Raw genomic sequence first — 21318 nt, forward strand, 5'->3', positions numbered from 1 at the left:
AGCTCACTGATTAAAATAATATATCCTATTTTTTTATTTCCATAAACAAACTACAGTATAAAGATCATGTTGGACTAATTCTTAGCTGTGATCAGTATATGTAGTCACCAAAGCTCGAACATTACTTAAAAAAGAAATCCAGAACAAATCTAATATTTTTGAGCAAACAGCAGAATATAACAAGATAGTTTCTTTTTCTACAATTGCAAACTCATAGCACGACTTGATTATCCAAACATGTGTGTCAAAACATTGTAAGATATGTGTGAGGTATTATGCGATGATTAAAATGGGAAAACCCACTGTTACAAGGACATCTCTGACACAACTCTTTCTGGGTATTGTGGCAAAGTGATCGTACAAAATGATCTGACTGGTGCTGTTAACACTGATCTATCACAGACAAAACGTGTATCACACACACACACACACACACACACACACACACACACACACACACACACACACACACACACACACACACACACACACACACACACACACACACCTTTAAATTAAATTCCCCTGACCTGCATGTTGGTGAAGAGGTTATCAGAGCCGTGGAATCCGCCAGTGCAATACTTGATATCGCTGCGTTTACTGAGGAGAGAAAATAAAATTTATCTGAGGGAAAAAACACAGAACAAAATAAACTCTGGAAGTCACTAAACATACTTCCCTTTTAGGTGTAACTGTATATTGTGTCTGCCAACATTTTTGGATGATTGCACAAATTACATTCAAGGAAGCATCAGCAAAAAATAAAAATAAAGATATATAATATATGTCAGCTTGTTTCTTAAAAAACAGCTCTGCTAAGCTAAAAAGGGAAACAATAAAAAACATTCTGTTTTATAAAACAATATAATAATAATAATACGAGTCAAAACATCACACCTACATATTGAGGCTGCATGTAAGCGAATATACACAAAGGTAGTCCAGAGATGTTTAGTAGAGACATGAACGTTGTAGTTACAGCTTAACATATATGCTTGTATTCTCAGACTCATCGACAGCAGAATGATCTAGATGCAGGTCAGCATGACGTGTTGCTTTACGACAGGAGGTTTACACGGCCATGAGATTTCTATGATTTAATTTTACATACAGTTTGTTGTTTAAGTTAAGTTGTTAAACCAAAATGCACAAATTACATGCCTGTAAACAAAAATGTTAACTTAATTAGGTTAGAATTTAGCACTAAACTAAGCCTTTAATAGGACTAATAAAAAGTTTTCATGCAGCCCGACCTGATGAACTAACACATTAAAAATTAAAGAGAGTATCACTAATTGTTTACTTACAGTGCTGCTTGCCAGCCTGACTTCATGTAGAGGTGACCCCTCTCTATGCGGATGTTTTTAGCGAAGTGCATTCTTTTGGGAAGGTTTTCTTTGAGGTACGGCCTCATTGGCTGGTCAACGGTCCTGCACTTCAAAATGGACACAGACAAGGGGAATCAACACACAACAGAGAGAGAATGGGACTGTTTGACTTTCCAAGCAAGCAGATAATCTTTCATTCTTCTTATGAATACAAGAGTCCGATCTGGAATATTTCGCATACCGACAAGTTCTTCACCAGGCCCTCATAGTCAACTGAAAAAAGAAACACAGTACCAAGTAAGGCATGCTAATCTCCTACAAAGTGGCACAGAGTAATGATATAAATCTGGGAACAAGGGAATTCTGGTGTTTTTAAACAGGAACTCACAGGAAGAGTAATCCTGTGGGAGGCGACTTGGTCTGATGCGAGCAGCTGGGCCTTGGATTACAGTGAAACCAGAGGTGTCTTTCTGGAAATCTGACACATATGATGCCCTTTCACATGAAGCACTCTCCATGCCTGTTGAAAAGAAGTCATTTCACTAGGTTGTCTTCAGCAGGGCAACAAATGACACAGAGAAAGGCACCAGAAGAAGTTCTTAAACAAAACCTTATAATGTTTAAGAACTGTTTAATGTTGTATAAAAGCTACAAAAGTTTGTAATTCCTCTGAAATACAAAGTTTAAAGCTTTCCTCAATAAAAGGGGAAGATTTGTGGCGTACTTTCCATTCATTTCTAGGGATTCACAGAGCTTAAGTTTGCATTGCATGCAGGACGTGACATTCAAAATGACAGTGTAACATGTGTTGGCAATGTCTTTGGGTGTGACATGAGCACTCCAGCTAATTGCTTGTTTCTTGCCTTGCCAAGCTAGGGACTACCAAATACTAAAGTTAAAATTAACATCTTCTCTTGTAAATGATATGAAGCTAAACCTTTAATGAAGAACAAAATCTGTTCATGGATTTTAGAAAATGTACTTCTTCTCTTGGAAGTAATGTCTTAGATGAGGATATCTGGGCATCGCCCTGAGCCACATCCACTCCAACACACTGATCTTGAGTGTGTAATTACTAGAGATGGCACGATACCACTTTTTTATGTCCGATACCGATACCGATATCATAAATTTGGATATCTGCCGATACCGATATGAATCCGATATAGTGTTTTTTAATCAACAAAACTGTTTTTTAAAATATCTTGCTGCATTTTGCAAGTCTGCAAGTTCATACTCAAGTTTAAAACAACAACTACACTAAAGCTATTCTGTTATACCTGTATACAAAAAAAATATTTCATAGTTCAGCAATACTGATCAATCTAATAAACTTAGACCTACACCATCCTCCCTATTCTGGTATTTTAAAGAGTACTTAGCGTAAATATTAAGCAACCTAACTAATAGGGTTCCAACTCCCAGCAACAACAAAAATAAATAAATAAAAAATAGGGAACCACCCCTCACGCGCCACCTCATGATGCTTAATCGACGTAATCAACCTTAATTTGATGCAGTGTGAAAAAAAAATGCACAGAAATCAATTCTTTTTCAAGAAATATTAAATAGATTCAACATCTTTCTTCAACAAAATTGCAGACTGCACAGATGGTACCTTCCCAAAGGAAAAAGTACTATAGCTTACTAGGGTATATATATTAGACTTAATAGTCACTATATACAGTAATTGACTTCTATTCATTTTACATCAAATTAAAACTTTGGGTGTCAGATAATTATTTATTAAAAGCTCGACATTTTAAATGAGAATAAGAAAGAAAAGTATGTCTTTGTGCCCCCTTTTCCCAGTTAATGCCCTATCGGCCCCCCTGGCTAAACTTTGCTAGATCCGCCCCTGCACAGTTACCAGCCGTCAGCTACGTAGAAAAAGATCCTGGAGTAGAAAGTAATATTAAATAAATTCTAACAACAGCTTATCAAGCTTAAACGTGCTGCTGTTGTTCAGCCGCTGGTTTCCTCTTTCTGGTGCAAAGTGGACCAAAAACAAACAAGAGAGACAGACTCGCGACAGAAAAGCCGATCAGCTGATCATTTAAGCAGTTTCACGATTGAAGTAGCAGCCGGAGAGCGAGAGGCAGTCGCTCGTTAAGCTTAACGTGGGAATGCTTTACAAACATTCAGAGATGGACTTACACACGTGCTTTACTTCTCTCGGGGATAACTTTGTCGGAGATGAAATGCCAGGTTGCTAGCGAAGCTCCAAATGCTATCCAGACCACCGACAGGTCCCGCATGCCACAGCCGCTCTATCATGTGACGCATACTGCTCCGACTGCTAACGTTCTGAGGTGAGTTACGGTGTGTTGCAAGTTTTGTGAGGTGCTTTCGTGATATTTAATGGATCGGATTACATTTTTTATTTTTCTCCGATATCCGATCCAGTAATTTAGGTCAGTATCGGACCGATACCGATACGTAATATCGGATCGGTCCATCTCTAGTAATTACAGGGCTAAACATCTGGTCTCCAGCCATCCAAAGAAACCTCTTTCTCTAATACTGAGAACATTTTACTTAGTTAACATGCACATGACTTCTTTATTCAGTTCTTCAGTGGCAGCGGTCTCCATTCTTACCGACAGCAGGTACACTAACTGACAAACTGACATCAAGACTCAAAATAATTTCACTTTGAACTGCCAACAAATTAAAACAATTTCCAAGTCTCCTTATTATGGTGTGTAACAGTAACATTTAATGTTTTAAGGTATCCAGTTTAAGGTTTCAGAGCTCTAATGTGCCTCATTCATCTTAGAAATGAACAGGAACACCGAGGATGCTCTCAGTGATAAAATAATTAACTGGAATCAAAATGTTTGACTATTTTGTGTTTCAAATCCTAAGATTTATGATTTCTTGCAGGATTAATTGCTTGTCAAATTGCAGAAGTGTTCCATTTCTGCTATATTTCGGTCTCCATGTTATCATCATCAGCTGAGGACGTCACTAACTGGAATAAGAAGCATGTGGAATGCCCCTTTATGTGAGCGAATGGAAAGAAAGCCTGGCTATTTTGAATTCCATTTGCAATATACTGCTCAGTTCCTCAAAAATGCTCAAAATATGTCCATTTGTATTTTAGTTAACACTTCAGTGAATCAGTCGTTTTCAGTATTTCCATCAGAAATTAAGCCACCTGCTAGCTTTCATAAGACAATGCTTCTTTTCTTTTAAAGTGTATTTCAGTTTAAACTGGTAATTTTCGGTCTCAGTCATCCCATGTAAACTGTATCCCAGCTGTGGAGAGTTGATATTTATCTCACCGTGGTCAGATGCGACTATTATGTTGACACAATTGTGCAGGTTTTTTGCTTTTAGGCCATCCATCAGCATGCCCAGAATCCTGTCCACCCTTTGCAAGGCCGGAACGATCTAAATGAATAACAGAAGTTCTAACAGAGTTAAAATGTTACCACGACTGGAACAACAACACTGAGAATCACTGTGCTTTTGCCATTCAAACGCCCTATCAACAATGTGTTTTAGATAAATATTTACCCAGCAAAATGAACTAACAGATTTGTTACCATAAGAGACGATCTTGACTATTTGAAGAGGTTGGACTTAATACTTTCAGTGGAATAAAATAACTATAAATAAATGAAAATAGAAAAACAGCATTACAGGTCCTTCGTTGTGCAGGCCGCAGTAAGCAGAGCTGAGTAGACCTCCCTTTCACCAACCACCACTTCCATCTCACCAGAGAGCTGCTAAAAAGGTTTTAATTCAGCTGAGAGACTCATAATCACTTCACAGCATCCTGATTTTATCCCAAGGGCCTACGTTCCAAAAACACCACACTTAAAAGGCATCAAGGAGTCATTCAGGACAGATGCCAGAATCAGGTGGTTGGTCAGCTAGCAACTTAGCTTCTCTTTAAACTGTTGAACAAGACAAGACATACAGTTCCAAAAAAAACAAAACCAAATGCAATCAGCACACTCACTAACACCCTTCTGCTCAAACAGTTTGTTATGGACAAACTCCCTTTAGTGCAGATGTCCTACCAAACAATCCATTGTTCACATCAGCGTCGAGTTCCCTCAGTTGAGGAACAGTTTTCAGTTGGTGCCCTAATCCTGAGCTTGGCCGGATTTCATGGATACAATGTGGTAAAATCTGTATATTTGTTCATCTGTATATCTGCCCGTCTGTATAGCAATATACAGCATCTGTATGCTATACAGATCATCTGTATATCTGTATACAACAGTACATTTGTCTGTAGTTCATCTGTATATTTGGTCTCTCTGTACATAGTCTGTTCATAACTATTCCACCATTTATACTACCCTTATCTGTATATATCACTATATCCATACATTTAGTAGCCCTCTGCTTATCTGTATATAATTGCTCTTATTGCACTTACTACTCTTGCACTTAGATGCAAACTGTATTTTCTTATCCTGCATTTATACATGTGTAATGACCATAAAGTTGAATCCTAATCCTAAAATGTGTTTATCCTAGTTAAAGCAGTTAAACACATTTTTCTTCTTCATTTTGTGCTTAATTTGCCGCTCACCAGGACCAATTTACACTAGCAGGAGCATATTAACTGAAACCCCAGGCATACATTACACAACTGAGTGAACCTGTGATTGTAAGGCATGCTCAGTCAGCTGACGAACACTGTCAGCACACAAATTTTCCATACAGAGCTTTCCTCTAATGATGTTCCCTTCTTTTACCTAGTTATTCTTTTAGGTAATCAATAACCGGCTTATTAATACAGGCAAATAACTCACCTGCGTACTTTCTGGCCCATAGTAATGTCCTGTTGAATCAGGTTCATCCAGGTATAAAGTGTAGAAGTCAGGTCTAAAGACAGAAAGCCAACAGTTACGAGTGATATAGAGAGTTTCCTTATGGGAACTTACAACATCATCTTTGTTATCATAAAGATGAACATGAACCTTTCTCCCTCAGGTAAATTGAGCCAGTCAAGCAGTGTTGACACTCTCTTCTCAAATGCAACAGACCTGTGGGACAAATGTAATTTATGAAAGCATCGATACAGCACTGCATTGAGCTACATTTTACACTTCATTGGCATTGAATCAGAAGCTTGCATGGCATTGCTCTTACTTGTCATACATCTTGTAAAAACTTGGGAGGGTGCCATTGATGGCTACATCAGAGCCTGGCCAGAAGAAAGTTGCTGATTTCAGCTTCTGATAGATGGCCGTGAGCCAGACCTGACGAGAGAAGTTAGGTGAGATAGAGAAATGAAAAAATGTATGAAATTAATAGAAACGAGGAGGAGAAAAGAGTGCCATCTAGACTCTATTCTGAGTGAGTTGCAGTAGAAAATTGGATAATTAATTTTCAGTACATTGCGGCACCAGTGTTTAGTACATCAAGCTAAAAGCGTAATCCCTCACAGCCCTGTCAAGTCAGAAGGCAACCTAAGAGTAGGATTTTATTCTAAATGAATACCCATTAGATCTGCAGGTAGATGTATTAGTTATGCAGCTGTCTCCTAAACATTTGGCTGATGCACTTAGCTGTATTGGTTCAAAAGTCATTATGAAAGAATTCATTCCTATAGACTAAATTGCTTGACAGGGGTCATCCATCTCTTCTTCCCTCCTGAAAAGCCATATTGCAGCTGAATTGTGTAATTTCAAGAAGAGCACTTTGTCACACACTTGAGAAATGAGATTTAAGAGGCCTCTCATTTAAATGAAAACCACAAAGCATCTAAACAAGCACCACACGCAGCCCTCACAAGCTGTCACTTATTACGAGCTCAATCCATAATTATAATCAAGAAACTCCTTACAGGGAGAACTGATTCTCAACAATCAAACTTGCTGACTGACTTGTGTCGTTCATAGAAAGCAAATTACATTGTGATGAACACAGTATTTCTATTTCTAACACATGACTAGTGCGCTGACTTTTGCAGGACTATGAACAACACTGTCTAACTGGGATTCTCAGATGTGTGAAATAAACAGTATTCCCGAGAGCTACATTTTTGTGGCCATATTCAACAGAACCTAAATTTCCTTAAAAGGATTTGTTATTAGCAGGTTTTACTTTTGGCCTCTATGAGCCTGAGCTTTGCTGTACTAATTTACCACCTTTCTACACAACAGATTCACTTACTGGTTCTCCTTGATACCACTGGGGGTTCAATTTCTCATCCGTTTTCAAGCTGAAGAAAGCATTTTGTTTCACATCGTACATCTTGTTGTCCACAATCCCATGAGACTCGGGATAAAGACCCTGCAGGAATAGAGATAAGATAAACCAAGTCACAATGAGCTGCTTTGATTCTGTGGCTGCAGGGATTTAAAGGTGATTACCTCTTCTCTCACCATCTTTCAACCCCAAATATTACAAGTAACCACAGCAGTTTATCTTAATTGCAGTGTCTGATTTCAACCAATAAAGGTGGAGTCAACGTTATAAGCGTCTTGCTGGAGTTGTTCTCCGTACGAATGTAAGCCATTAGGTCTCAACCATTCCTACCATCCTGTGGAAGTGTCATTTTAGAAAAAGCAGGATGTTTACACTTCTTTACAAACAGATTTAGAGTTTGAGCTTCTCTTACTCTAAATGTCTGTTCTGTCTGTAACAATTGAAAATAAAATAAAATAGATACATAATAATAATAAAGGTCAATTAAATGGACCAATATGGCAAGGCCATGATGATGCACTTGGTAAAGTAAATCTGCTAGGCATCTTTCTTGGCCTTCAGACAATAATTCTGATGGCTAAAGATCCAAATGGGACAGGCAACCCTCCCCCCCCCCCAAAAAAAACAAACAAGCAAACAAACAAAAAAAAATTTATGTTTTGCTACTTTATTCTCAGTCACATCTGCTAGCAACCAAACTAAACAGAGAGGGGGTGTCACTGACCGGTGTCCAGGCTTCTGTGAGTGGGGCCCTAAGTACTTGGCTTCAAGCACAACTGAAAAAAGTTTAATAACAATAACTACTTAGTCACGGTTTCCGCGTTCACAAACAAGTATAATCCTGGAATAAGTCTATTAACTAAACCAGTTATTTTTATAGCTTTAAAGTGGACATGAAACACTTCATTTATAAAGGCTAATTTACATCATTATCAATTTACATCATCATCTCAAAAACTGACACAGATGTAAAACTGTCTGTGAAGCAAGATTTAAGAAATCCTATTTTTAAGACATGTTTATAATCTTTCAGTACAGAGCGTAACGTCACCGGATTGGTTGGTTTCTTGTAGTCAATAGACTTACATTAGTTTATGTTAGCTAACTAGTTACAGAACCGATAACTCAATGGAAAGCAAGGTGACTAAAACTAAAAATCTGTTTCAAGTGATCACTTTTGTGCTGCCTCTGACTGCAACAAAGAGTTTTATGTTAAAACTAAATTTATACTTTTCACTTTCACTGCCTCTTTGTTGTTTGGCTAGCTGGACTCAAATGGGAAAATCCAGCTGTTAGCTGTAATGTTTGGGTTTGTAAAGCATTTTATGAATGAGCACTGTGTGGAGGAGAGCCTTCAGATCAATCAGCCGTATTTTATGCATTAAACTAGTCTGTCTTTTCCCAACACATCCAGACATTTTCCAACATCACAGGTTTCTTAAATCCAGCTACACATACAGTGTTACATCTTTTCAGTTTTTGAGAGCAGGGGTAGTGTAAATTAACCTTTATACATCAAGTGTTTCATGCCCACTTTACATATATAGAGAATAATCCCTTTCAGTTCACTGACCACTGAAACCGAGGCATACTAAAGGCACATTCACACCTTTATTCAGGACTCTAAGGCTACGTTCACACTGCAGGTCGTAATGCTCAGATCCGATTTTTGGATCAAATCCGATTTTTTTGTCTGCTTGTTCACACTACAAATAAAATGCGACAGCAAACGTGCTCTAGTGTGAACGCTCAAAGCGGCCCGCATGCGCAAAAGAAGACGTCACAAACAACGTGTTCCGTTTAGATCTAGACCAAACAGTATTGTTTGACTGATGGCCCTTAATATAAAGACTTCGGGCTTCACGTTTCCCAATTTTTGCTTTAAGTTATTTTGTTATTTACATAATAATGTAAATAACCTAATAATGATCCTTATTGCTCTTTTAGATAGGAGCGGTGCTTCAAAGGATAGTTGCAGATTTCTGTCAGAATCTGCAGATTATACAGTACAAATAAAATGTTCACGTTGTCTTCCCAACAGTTTCACTGACATCTACACTGGATGGCCAGGAAGCGTTCGCGTTGTCTTCTCGGGCGCTTCTCGGGCGCTGATAATTGGCGTCTGTCTTGTGTCAGTGACGTAAAAGATGGATTTAATGCGACATGACCGTTCACAGCAGTCGCTTTCTAAAACATCGGATTCAGTACCACATACGAAAGTGACCCAGATCGGATTTGAAAATATCGGATTTGTGCCGTTCACACTGTCATACCATGATCGGATATGGGTCGCATAGGGTCAAAAAAATCAGATTTGATGCGCTTTTGCCTGCAGTGTGAACGTAGCCTAACTGTAACTACTAGGTGCTTTTCCTATCATGCTGACTTACATGCTGCTGGCTTTGGCTGTGTAGTTTTCTCTTAGTAAAATATGCCATCTGCTCCCAGTAGACTTGTCATATGCTACAAAAACCATGTCTTATATGACCATATACTGGGTTTCTTAATCACTGCTAGATTATTGGCAGATTAAGAAATCCTGGGAAATGAATAACCAGTAATGTCATGTGGGTATGTTGAACGTGCTTTGTAGTAAGTGCCCCAGGTAATTGGGTTGGTCAGATCACATTCAAACTGCACACAAAACTGCTCTAAAGTTCATTGGAACAGTTACAAATTACAAATACATCCTTACACAACATGAGTTATTCATCATCACTGACCAAACACTGTTGCCCAGCAAACCTGTTTGTATTTCTCAATGAACAAAAAACACTCACAGTCACAATGGTGTAGTGGTTGGGAAAGGTCTTTGTGGGATAAACAGGCCTCAGGTATGGTGTTGTAGTTCCATTATTTCCTGCAATGTAACAAAGTCACATTGTTACCTTGAGCTGTAAATCGTAAAGAACTGTGAGACAGGCGATGTTTTTGACTTACGTAACTTGCTGATAACAGGCATGTGACTCGCATGTTCTTTCAGATACGCTGCCCGGAAACCGTCCAAAGACACCAGGATGAGAGGAGGCTTTGAAAATCTGGACAGGAAAAACATCTGATAAATACATTCTCTAAGGGGACGCTGACCTGTGTTTATCATTAATAATCTGGAGTCATCTTTCCGCTCCTTCTAGTGCCAAGTTTTTCTATAAGCAAGTCTAATCACACAACAGCATCTTGAAATGGCTACAGTCAGTCATTCCGAAGCATTTTTTAAATCAACTTTCATATCATAGCTCACTGAAACATAAAAACTGAACCAAATTTAAGACAAATGAAAATTTAACTGACTTTACTTTTCCATCTGTGACATTTCAATCATCTTCTGTCCTCCTATCGGTTTCCTTTCAGTTCAGAAGTCTTTCAACATCATGTCCCTTTCTTAGAATGTCTGCCCTTTAACATTGCTTTGGTGTCAAGCCACTGAGAGCAAGAATTAGACCTGTGGCTGAATGCGCTGTACTATGTAGCAGCGCTGGCATTAAACCAAAACAAGCTAAAAGTTGTGAAACAGACCTGGAGAAGGAAGAGTTGGTTATGATTTTCTGTAGAGTTGCAAATATGAAAATGTCTTTCATTTTTTATTGTAAATGTAGAATAAAATCATCAATAGAATTCAGAAAATCATATAAAAATAGATACAATTAAAGCAGTTTATTGAGGGTTCTCATGTGACATCATGCGGACATAGTTTAAAATTTGTCTGCCTCTGATTTATAAAGCATGTTTCACAGATAAAAATCACAGAGTGCTTCACAATAAAGCCAGAAAACTCCCCTGAAAAACATAACACTGGCCAGTTTGCGTACTGGTCGTCTATTACTGGTATTAGCTGTGTAGTTGTAAAATGTGTAAAAGTGACGCTAAGTGGAAATAGGGAAGGTTCAACTTCAAAGTAAAATATGTGCTTTTTGAAACTGCAGCACTATGGTAGAACTTTTATGCTGAAGGCAAACTTTCTCCATTTCCGGTTTGCATGTCACTTTTAAAAGTTTTACAATAGCTCCGAGAGCAAGCCCATCACACCCATTCAAACTAGCAGCAATATGCTAGTAACCAAAATAATCATAAGAAAGATTTTGCCAACCTGTCAGGAAAGTAAAAGTGTGGTGTATCCATAGAAACAATAAAAAACAACACTCATATAAATAGACATTTGTGTGTCTTATTGTATTTTTCAAACTAAAATAGCTTCATCTGGAGCCGCAGGACCATTTTTCCACAGTCTGACGCGTCTGTCTGAGGTTACTCCCTCGCCAAGACAGAAACACAAACATGTGACCACGCTCTCGTGCAAACACACAGACACAACTCATCAACACATGCCTGATTACTCGGCCATTACCCCAGTTTCCATAGAGACAGTTACTTTTTCCCCAATAAAGCAACACCACTGGGAGAAAACAAGCCGTGATTCAGCTATTTACAAGATAAAAAATATGGACGTTAGCTGGGTAAGCAACCAGAGGGTGACAGAAAGGAAACTCTAGCCTGCTTTGTATGTTGATAATGTTTGCTAACAGTGAACAATGGTTTCTTCTCAGGGAAAATGTGGGTGATATGATTAAATAGTTCCACTTTCAGATCTGTGATATGTTACAACTTAGGATTCAGACAGAGGAGGACCAGAGCTGATGTAATCCAAAGGAGTCCAGGTGGAATTTGTGCATTCAATTTTATGAAAAGTAAATCTGTTTTCACATTGCTGAAGCCAAACAAAAGTATTATATTACCCAGAAGGACACTGTGGCTGACTGACTTCCTGAAAGGGCCCTTCCATCCAGACTTCCCCTCCTGTGAGAAAAGAACTGTGTTACTAAGGAAAATTGAGGTTTTCTATTTAATTTCAGCACACTTTTTGGGTTAAAGCAAATGTCAATAAATAATATATATTAACATGACACAGTGACCTTGGAAGGTAAGTTACTAGAACTGTTTTGACAACCACTTAGATCCTCAGTTTAAACTCTTACAGATTTTAAAACCTTTCATATAAATAACGGAATCTATGTTAAACCACAAAAGGACATCACCTGACAAGCTTTGAGGATATAATATGATCCCATTTGGTGGACAGCAACTAAAGCAATCTGTCAAGTTCACCCTTTAAATGGCACTGTTGAATAATTTGACTACCAGTGAAGAGGATGTGTAAGTGCAAAGTGACATTACTTTTTCATCCACATTTACAAGAAGACCGGAAGCATTTCGAGACAGAACACATGCTACGCTTTCATTTTGCCTCGGAGAAGATGAGATCACCATAGAAACAATCTTGGAAACAAAGAAGTGAAACATAACACGTTGTAACCTGATGTATCCACACATGCACTGAAACCCCTCCCCCCCAAAAAAACGTCATTATTTCACTTTATCTGATAAGTGAAATATATACAATGATGTTTTAAGAATGCATTAATTGGTTTGTTACATCAGGGAACTACATAACCTGTGAACACAACAGTACAGACTGCATTCAGTGCAACCTTTTTAGCCCTCAGCTGTTTCCTTACATAACAGGGCTTTCATGATATCACAGTTTCACTTCATGTCTGTCGTGTTGGATAATGACACCAGTCAGGAAAAAGACTCCAGGTTTGAATCTTGCTGTTGGCTGTTTAAGTGTTCTGCAGGAGCCTGCATGGGTTTCCACCAACTGATCGAAGTCATGCATGTTAATTTGATTTTAAATGGGCTGTAGGATGGGAATGTAAGACTGTTTTCCTCTCTGTGTTAGCCTTGTGACAGACTGGTGACGGCGTTTATCCCGTCTCGTTATCCTCAATTCATGGTTATTATGACACCCCAGAAGAAATGAGCCTCATTTTCATTAGAGCTCTTATTGTGCCTACTTGATGCATTTACTAATGAGAGGGTCTGTATCAAAGACACACAACTATTAGGTTATTCTTTTGATGGGTGGATTTGGGTTTTACATATTTTTACATGTTCCATTTGTTGCTGTTCTTTTAACTCTCTCAAGCCTAACCTGTCGCTGGCATCAGACAGGTGTTTTGTAACCCTCTTTTCAATATCTGCAACTCCCGTAACTCCTGAACCATTTGCTTGATTGAAATAATTGCAACGGTTCCTGAAAACAGCGACTCTGCGCTTTTCAGTGATATTAGGGTTATTACGGTAATCCCAGGCACGGTGTCTTAGCAGCTCCGTGAAGAGGAAGGTTGGTCCTCCCAAAACAACAAAAAACACAAAGGAAAAAAGCCGTCACTTGCTCTTTCTGCTGTGAGAGAGGCTAATACAATACTGTTGTTTATGCATCAGTAATATATGATTATCTAAGAGAGAGCTGCAAGAACAGCACTTCCTTCCTGTGTTATGTAGAGACATGTATGACAGAAAAAACCAAATATAAGTGCTGCTTCCTGGAGCTGTTAGAAAACAAAAGCAGCACTTAGTTTGGGAAAGACAATAGACAGTAAAACAATCATAACATTTATTCTAGTTGTTGTAATCAAATGCGAACTGAGAATATGCCCTCAAATGTTGTAACGGTCTGCACAGGTTGATAAGAAACCTTCCTTACTCAAGGACTTTCCCGCAGGCAAGGCATCACCAAGCAGGATATTTTGAGTCACCTCTTTAACCTTTTAAACATCTGCCTTCCTTATGCATCCATCAAGTTTCCTGCTGTACTGACAGGGCATACGACAGAGGGAGCCTTAGCACATGGGTGAAAAATCCTCTCCTCGCTGCGTCGGGGCCAGCTATGTGGTTTGGACTTAACACGGGGATGCTCTGTCTCAGGAGACGGCTTTCTATGGTGAGTAATCGACAAGTAATCGAAAGGTTTTATGTTAACTGAGGAGAAAATAGAGTGCAAGTTAAAGGGAAATGCCACAAGAGAGAGAGGACCCCACCCAGGCTGGGGACTGCTGCCCACAGTCATCGCCGCTGCCCCCTAAATTGGAGGAGCGTTTTGGCATGGTGGTTTTCAACAAAGAGCGTACTGACACTGCTGCCCACGTCTAACTGGGGCGAATCTATAGCTGCAGAAAACATTCCTCTGTCACTTAAGAGGGTATTTACGACTTGTTTTGCAACCATGGACAGAAAAAACTAGCCTGCACCACCCTGACAAAAACATACGCTCAACCTATGCGGCGTCTTGGGGGTTAACTTTCACCTCTCTGTCTCTCTTTTGCTGCCTGGTTGGTAACTTTATCCTTCTCTACTGCTCCTCTAAATACTTCAAGTCTCAAGTTTCTGGAGGATCTGCAGCGGGATGTTAGGTGCTATACACAAGAGTGTGGAGCCTTGATTGTTATTTTACCAAGTGACAACCGCACCAAATGAGTTCTCGCTGAATAAATGCCAGAAATGTAACCTGAGATAATCTGTCTCACGCTCTTGTAGCCAAAGCACTCTATTCACTGTCCATGAGGAGTGAAAACCATGACTTAGACAAAGCTCAGACAGAAAATGTATTAATGTGGTACTACACAGATTTACATGTGAGTGAAAGAAAAAGCAGGTCAGCACTTTGACAGCTGCATTTCGAAGGTCAACTCTGAGAATTCATTAGGAAAAGCAATTGAAATCCTCGTGAATACAGGGCGCTGAGGTCTGTATTGACATTCTTCACATTTCCAACACCAGCACTTCACAGACTATATATCTACTAAAGTAAAATTCAAAGATATCCTGCAGTAACAGACTTATGCGGATTGTTGTTTTGTTTCCTGCGCAGAAGGATGCACATGTGTGTTGCAGTGACACGAAGTCCCGCTAATATTTTCATCTTGTACCACTTATTGACAGCTGCAGCAGCAATATGTCTGGATATGCACCAACCAAAGGAAGAGGGACTGCAAGCAATCAAACGTGGCAGTGAAGAAATGTAGCTTTTCTTAAAACTGTTTTTGCTGTTTTGAGGAAGAAGATACACTTAACTTGTTTATTAAACCACAAGAACATGCATAAAGCTGTTTGATGAGAAACAGGGGTGTTAAATAAATACATTCTATTAGTACTATGGAATATAGCCAGTCCCAGGCTCACTTGGCGCAATCCAAGGTGACCAGGCCAACATTATACCAGAGGCAAAACAGTTTCTTTAAAATTAAAATGTAATCCAAGCTGAATGAAAAATATGCTATAAATGAAGCACAAATCATGAAGGGGGAAGAGGGATGGGGGAGGGGGATTGGGGACTTTTCCAACAGCCATTGGGCAAGAATTATGAAAATGAGGAGGTGAAATGTACATTAATTTAATGCTGGTTAATTAAAACAGTCAATCTTACCTGATCCTTTCTCCTTTCTCAGAAAAATCACCACAGCCAGGATAACCACCAGTAAACACAGCAGCAGAACCTATAACCCAGAAGATAAAATGGCAAGATGTTTGTTAAAGCTGTTAGAGATAGCAGCCACTAATTTCACATTGTTTATTTTGAACTATTTGAACTTTGAGAAAAGAAAAAGGTTCAAGCACTACAAAATCTCGTCTCTCTCAAGAGAAGACACAAATTAACAAAACTAAATCACGTCCACACTCAAAGCTTCAGCTCTAGAGAGAGCAGTGTTGGCTGTTGTACAGCAAGTATTAGATGGGATCCTCTTCACTTAATGACTAAATCATGCTGTTATTTTGCCTCTTAGCATCACTAACACGAGGCTGACATTACAGGCTCTTAAAATAATATTAATGGACCGATCATGAATAAATTTGTTGTATCCACAGTTCGCAGAGGAACCCAGCTGACTCGCATGATCCTCTTAAATTTCCAAGTTTTCTTTTCAAAAAATGTGATGCAGCTGCAGATGCAGACTGAGAATCACAAAAACAGCCAAGCTACGAGACGGTCAAGAACAAACGGGCTCAGTGTTTCTCTGTACTTCACTGTCTTCAATTCCGTTTAAAAACTGTGTCTGGAAAAAATTATTTTATTGAATCGTTTATTTACACTTTACGCACCAGAGACAGCATGCTATTTTTCCCCAGATCCTCGTCCAACAGGGGGAAAACCCCTGATCGGATTACAACTCTGTGTGCATTGTTACTAAACTACAATCATGTAAAAAAAAGAAAAGAAAAAAAGAAAAAACATACAGAGTTTGACGTCTCCAAGTTAAAATAAAAATGTACATGTCTTATGCAACTTTGTTACTTTTTTACTGTTAAGAATTGGCATTTGGGACCTGTTGAATTACACTAGGGTGGCAAACACTACTCGATCACCATGCTGTTGTTTTCTGTATACTTCTAATTATGCTTACATTAGCTTTTAGCTCAAAGCCCTACTCCATTACTGCAGCTGAAGAGGTTTAGATACGTTGCTTTATTCAGTTATCCTTCTACCGTCCACCGAGACTTCCATCTGTATCCTCACAGGCTCAACTGTTGATTTTAACAATTTCCACACCATCTCCATCTGTCTATATATTAGTCTCAGCTCTCTGCTGTTGGAAGTAGTGATCCAGAATTGTTTTTGTTTGTTTTTTTTAAAAATCACAACCTTTCTGCCCCAGGACAGCAGCTCCCTGGGGGCGAGTGGTTTGTAATTAGATGGGTGTTTCAAAGATTACTTTACTTAGAAATGACAGTGTTTACCAGGGTTATCACGGATGCTGATTTTGAACCGTCTGCAATGCCCCAAACCAGGCCAGTTACTCATTATGGCATTACAAATCTTCATTTTAAATGTGTCGCCAGATTTTAATATTTATTATTCTGGTAAAATTGTGCCTTGCAATCACAGTTTTTAAAGAGTATAATATGTAAGTGCGTTATGGCTCATCTCCTTTTATTCCTATGACCATCTTATCACCTCTCTGCTGGGAACGCAGCTGCAAATATTTCCTTAGCACAACACAAGTCATAGTTTAAAGCAAGTCTCTTGTTCTCTGGTGTCACTTTTTGCTGGCACAAAGAGTCTAATTTCCTCTCAGAACTGATACGTTTTTAATCTTTTCACACTGTTTCTGTAGTCTATTACTTTTAACTGAAAGGGGGAAAAAGCTAAACTAAAAAGTTCAAAAAAACAGGCTTAAAGTGGAAAAACATAAATTCTTCCTGGAGGAAAGATTTTACAGAGGATTTACAGTTTAAACAAACAAATCCTCAAGCCAAAACTAGTCCGATCCTCCCAAGCTAGAAAGCTACAGCAGTACAGCAGGAGTAATCTACTTAGTGTGATTCACAAGAGCTGGAATTCCTATACAGGTATGAAAACGCACTGCTGTATTTGGTGTCTGGGTACGTGCACTTATTTTCCCCAGCTATAGGTGAAAAAAACTGTAAACTTGGATGGGCTTCACAGAAATGCTTAAAGACGGGGTCTCTGTGGGTTGTGAAAGTAAACAGACTGTCTGGTGGAAACCTACTGGGCTGCCTGAAACACGCTTTAATATTTATTCAGACCCCCCACCATGACCACCACTCATTTTCCATTGTCTACAAGAGAATGATGTAAAGGTTCTGAAATTAAACTACAGATGAAAGTCATCTTCGAAGTGGACATCAAAAAAAGGCTATCCAAAGACACAAAAACTCTTTCTAGGGAAGTGTCATTCTAGTTCAGGGGTGGACTTAGACACAAAAGCTAAGGGCTACACATCAAACTGCCATCATGTGTGGCCTTATGACATGCACAAAGCTGAAAGATATGGTAGATATGACAAGCTGCTCTCGCATAAGCCTGGATCCTTGATCCCAAAAAAAATAACAACAACTCTGCTACTTTTCTGTGTTAATCAGGTGCACAACTGCACAACTGAAGCAATCTAGCTTCTCAGGCAGCAGGGCAAAAGAGGAACTACCATAGAAAAAACAGTTTAAGGTGGGTGGAGTTTGAACAGATCTATCTGGTGAAGGAGTGGTAGACATTCACTTTATTATTCATTGTCATAAAGTGTTAGTGGGTACTCAAGATTGAGCTTTTACTTATTTTTGAGTTATTTTGGGGTTTTAAGACATTAGGGATGTATTGCAAAGTAGTTACTGCACCATTTTCTGGTAAACCCATTGAACTAAAGCTTACAATCTGCACTTAAAACACATCTTGATTGGTTTAATTTAAAATCCACTGTGGTAGTGTACAGAGGCGAAACTACAAAGTCATGCTATTGTCCGAATTGTCGTGGACCTTAAAAATGAGACCTTGTGTGTGTCTAATTGGTACAAAGCAGACAGCATCTGGTTATTGTGGTGTCGAGCTGAAGGTCGCAAGTGAATAGCTGAAAGGATGCGCACATTCTCAAATGACTTCTTTGACATGCAGTTTATGCCTCAGTGATGAAGGAGATCACGAACATTCCAGACATGTTTAACTTTCCACTTCCAACTTAAAAAAAATCACAATTTATTTCACTATATTACAGCAAGAAACATGTTTTTCTGATATGACTATGACCGCAACAATATAAAACAAGTCCATAAAACATAACGGTATTTTTCTTTACAATTGCTTCAATTATATTTTTTTCTGTAAAGACTGAAACACACTCCAGATTTAGCCTCCACAAAGACTAAGTGTGGTTAGTTTCAATGCCCCGAGGAGCTGTGAACAATAAAAGCTGCTGTTGTTTTCTGAGACGTTCCTTCTGTGATAAAAATACTGTTCTGGAGAAAACAAAGAACAGACCCAGCAGATTAAAATGTCCATTCCTGCCAGTGATGGAGATAGCCAAGTATTGCGTCAAAGTTCGCACAGCCTGTCTTTTGGTCGACATATTTTTAAACCTTTAAGTTATTATTTTTCAGATTTAGACTAATAATTCAATATACATATTTACCAATGCTACATTATTACAGATTACACCTTAAAGCGCTACCAAAGTTTTGATCTACTGGCCCAGATGTGGGGATGTTACTGGACACTGAAGATTATTGATCAAGTCAGAATCTTAAAATTAACAATGTGTTTTGTAAGAGAGTCCAGGGTCAAGATGGGCCGGTTTAAATGAGTCTGTTCTTGATGGTAGCACAAGAAGAACAGGCCAAGCCGTGACAAACGTCCACATCCACCTTCTTTCACTGTTTAATTCAGGTTCTTGGGCGGGGTGCTGGAGCCTACCACACATTTCATAAAAGTTAGAGGTATGTTACACTTTGCACAGATAGCTAGTTTATCTCAGGAACTGCCAATCAACCCAACACACATCTTCATCAGTGCTGACTATCACAGCACTGTGCCTGTCTGTTTGTTGAACAGTCTTGCATTAGAGTAAAACAAATATTGCTCAATTATGTGAGAAACTAATTGCCCAATTAGTCAACGTTATAAATAATTATAGTTATAAACAACTTCAGCTACTACCTGTGCCTCTGCACGGTAACATCTAGAACCACTAAAACTACATCAAAACAAAGCGCTGGCAGGACGACTCATTTTCCAGCTGCCTGAATACACCCAGTATTTTGCTGAAACGACACTTTGGATCAGAGTCAACGTTGTGGGGTCAGAGCTCCACCCAGCCCTGCTTCACACTAACAACTGCCGGTCTTGTCCACCTGCAGAGAGCCTGCTGGCCTGTGTCTGTTTGCAGTGGAGTGAAAACATTTAGTTTCCACGTTCACGCTGGCAACACTGACAGTCTCGTCTGTGTGGCAGCTGTGAATTAATGACAGTGTGAGTAAACAGTGCAGAAATGCTGACCCGAGGATGTGGTTTTTGATCCCTGACGATGGTTCTCTTCCCCTAGTTAAACATCACACAGTGCCAGTTGGGTTAACTGTCTAATGTTTGACAAAAATTATACATTAAAAAAAAAAAAAAGGACTACTCAACAGGGCCCAAAATGACGCCTTCAAATGTTTTTTAAACCCCAGAATCCAGTTTGCAATTATGAGACAAAAGAAAAAAGATGGACATCTCTTCATTTCAAACAGGGACAGATGATTTTTTCCCCCCAGTATTTCTTCTAGAGGACAAAAGACAGCAGCTACTTATTAATCAATAATATCATCTATAATAATAGTGTCCCTGACACTTTAAGGGCTTCCCAATTTAAAAGTCACATTTAAGACCATGCAGTAATATGAGTGGCAGGAGCTCAGACAAATACATTAACTATAATGTGTGACTTTCACACAGCGAAGTCAATCGCTCAAAGTTGCCCTCCATGCTGCCAAAGTGCAACTGAACATACCCCAATAATGATTTTACGGCGGGTACTCCTTTTATTCTCATTCATGCTCCTCTGACTCTCCACCTCTCGTGTCCCAAATAAAGACGCTGCCTGTTTCGCCGACCCGTCCTCTCCTTTGGTCACTTCCATGCTGCTAAGCGCAAAAAAACAAAAACAAAAAAAGGACGCCTGCCAGTGCTTTCCAGGTTGAACTGAGTAGCAGGATGGGATGCAGCTCTGAGGAATATATAGAGGGGAAATGCCCGCCTTTCTGACGTCTTCAAGTTTTTGCAAAGTGGCTACATGTGTTAGATCTAAGGGAGGAGGAGGAGGATCCAAGACTAATAAAAGCAGAGCAGAAAGCAGAAACTCCCCCTTATTCTGACTTATTTTCCTCTAATGTGGCGATGAAATAGTACTTTACCCACTTTAAAGCCAATCAGAGTCACTTTAAAAGAAAATAAAACCCAGACACATTCAGAATACGCATGCCTCAGACGTATTATCACGTCTAATTTCTTTGATTTAGGACATTGACTCGAAATAAAAAGCAAACACAGATACAGTAATTACGGACTTTCTATGAAATCCATTATAAGGTCGTGGAGCTGCCACCATCTTGTGGCCAGACTTAAGTGGTGCATTAGGTTCCAGTTCGAGGGTTGCGTCCCATGCAAATATTTAAATTAATTTTTTAAAAAACCCAGTTCAACACATTTTCC

The 21318-nt window shown here is 39.1% G+C and overlaps 1 protein-coding gene across 1 annotated transcript in view; it reads right to left on the reverse strand.

Annotated features, from left to right (window-relative positions):
- The window catches only part of enpp1 (ectonucleotide pyrophosphatase/phosphodiesterase 1), a 37441-nt gene extending 16551 nt beyond the window's left edge, over positions 1 to 20890 (reverse strand). Inside the window, exons 1-14 of the mRNA XM_085381648.1 lie at positions 20618 to 20890; positions 15769 to 15838; positions 12239 to 12299; positions 10446 to 10543; positions 10286 to 10365; positions 7470 to 7589; positions 6444 to 6553; positions 6272 to 6337; positions 6104 to 6176; positions 4616 to 4724; positions 1717 to 1848; positions 1570 to 1601; positions 1308 to 1435; positions 531 to 600 (exon numbers count right to left, since the gene is read on the reverse strand). Coding sequence (XP_085237774.1) covers positions 531 to 600; positions 1308 to 1435; positions 1570 to 1601; positions 1717 to 1848; positions 4616 to 4724; positions 6104 to 6176; positions 6272 to 6337; positions 6444 to 6553; positions 7470 to 7589; positions 10286 to 10365; positions 10446 to 10543; positions 12239 to 12299; positions 15769 to 15838; positions 20618 to 20746 — 1278 coding nt within the window. The 5' untranslated portion in view covers positions 20747 to 20890. The remainder of the gene's footprint in view (positions 1 to 530; positions 601 to 1307; positions 1436 to 1569; positions 1602 to 1716; positions 1849 to 4615; positions 4725 to 6103; positions 6177 to 6271; positions 6338 to 6443; positions 6554 to 7469; positions 7590 to 10285; positions 10366 to 10445; positions 10544 to 12238; positions 12300 to 15768; positions 15839 to 20617) is intronic.
- Positions 20891 to 21318: the final 428 nt, after the last annotated feature.

The sequence above is a fragment of the Rhamphochromis longiceps genome, linkage group LG15 (assembly GCF_057381845.1).
Source record: "Rhamphochromis longiceps isolate RC_006_pf linkage group LG15, R_longiceps_female_GT1.1, whole genome shotgun sequence".
NCBI classification, from domain to species: domain Eukaryota; kingdom Metazoa; phylum Chordata; class Actinopteri; order Cichliformes; family Cichlidae; genus Rhamphochromis; species Rhamphochromis longiceps.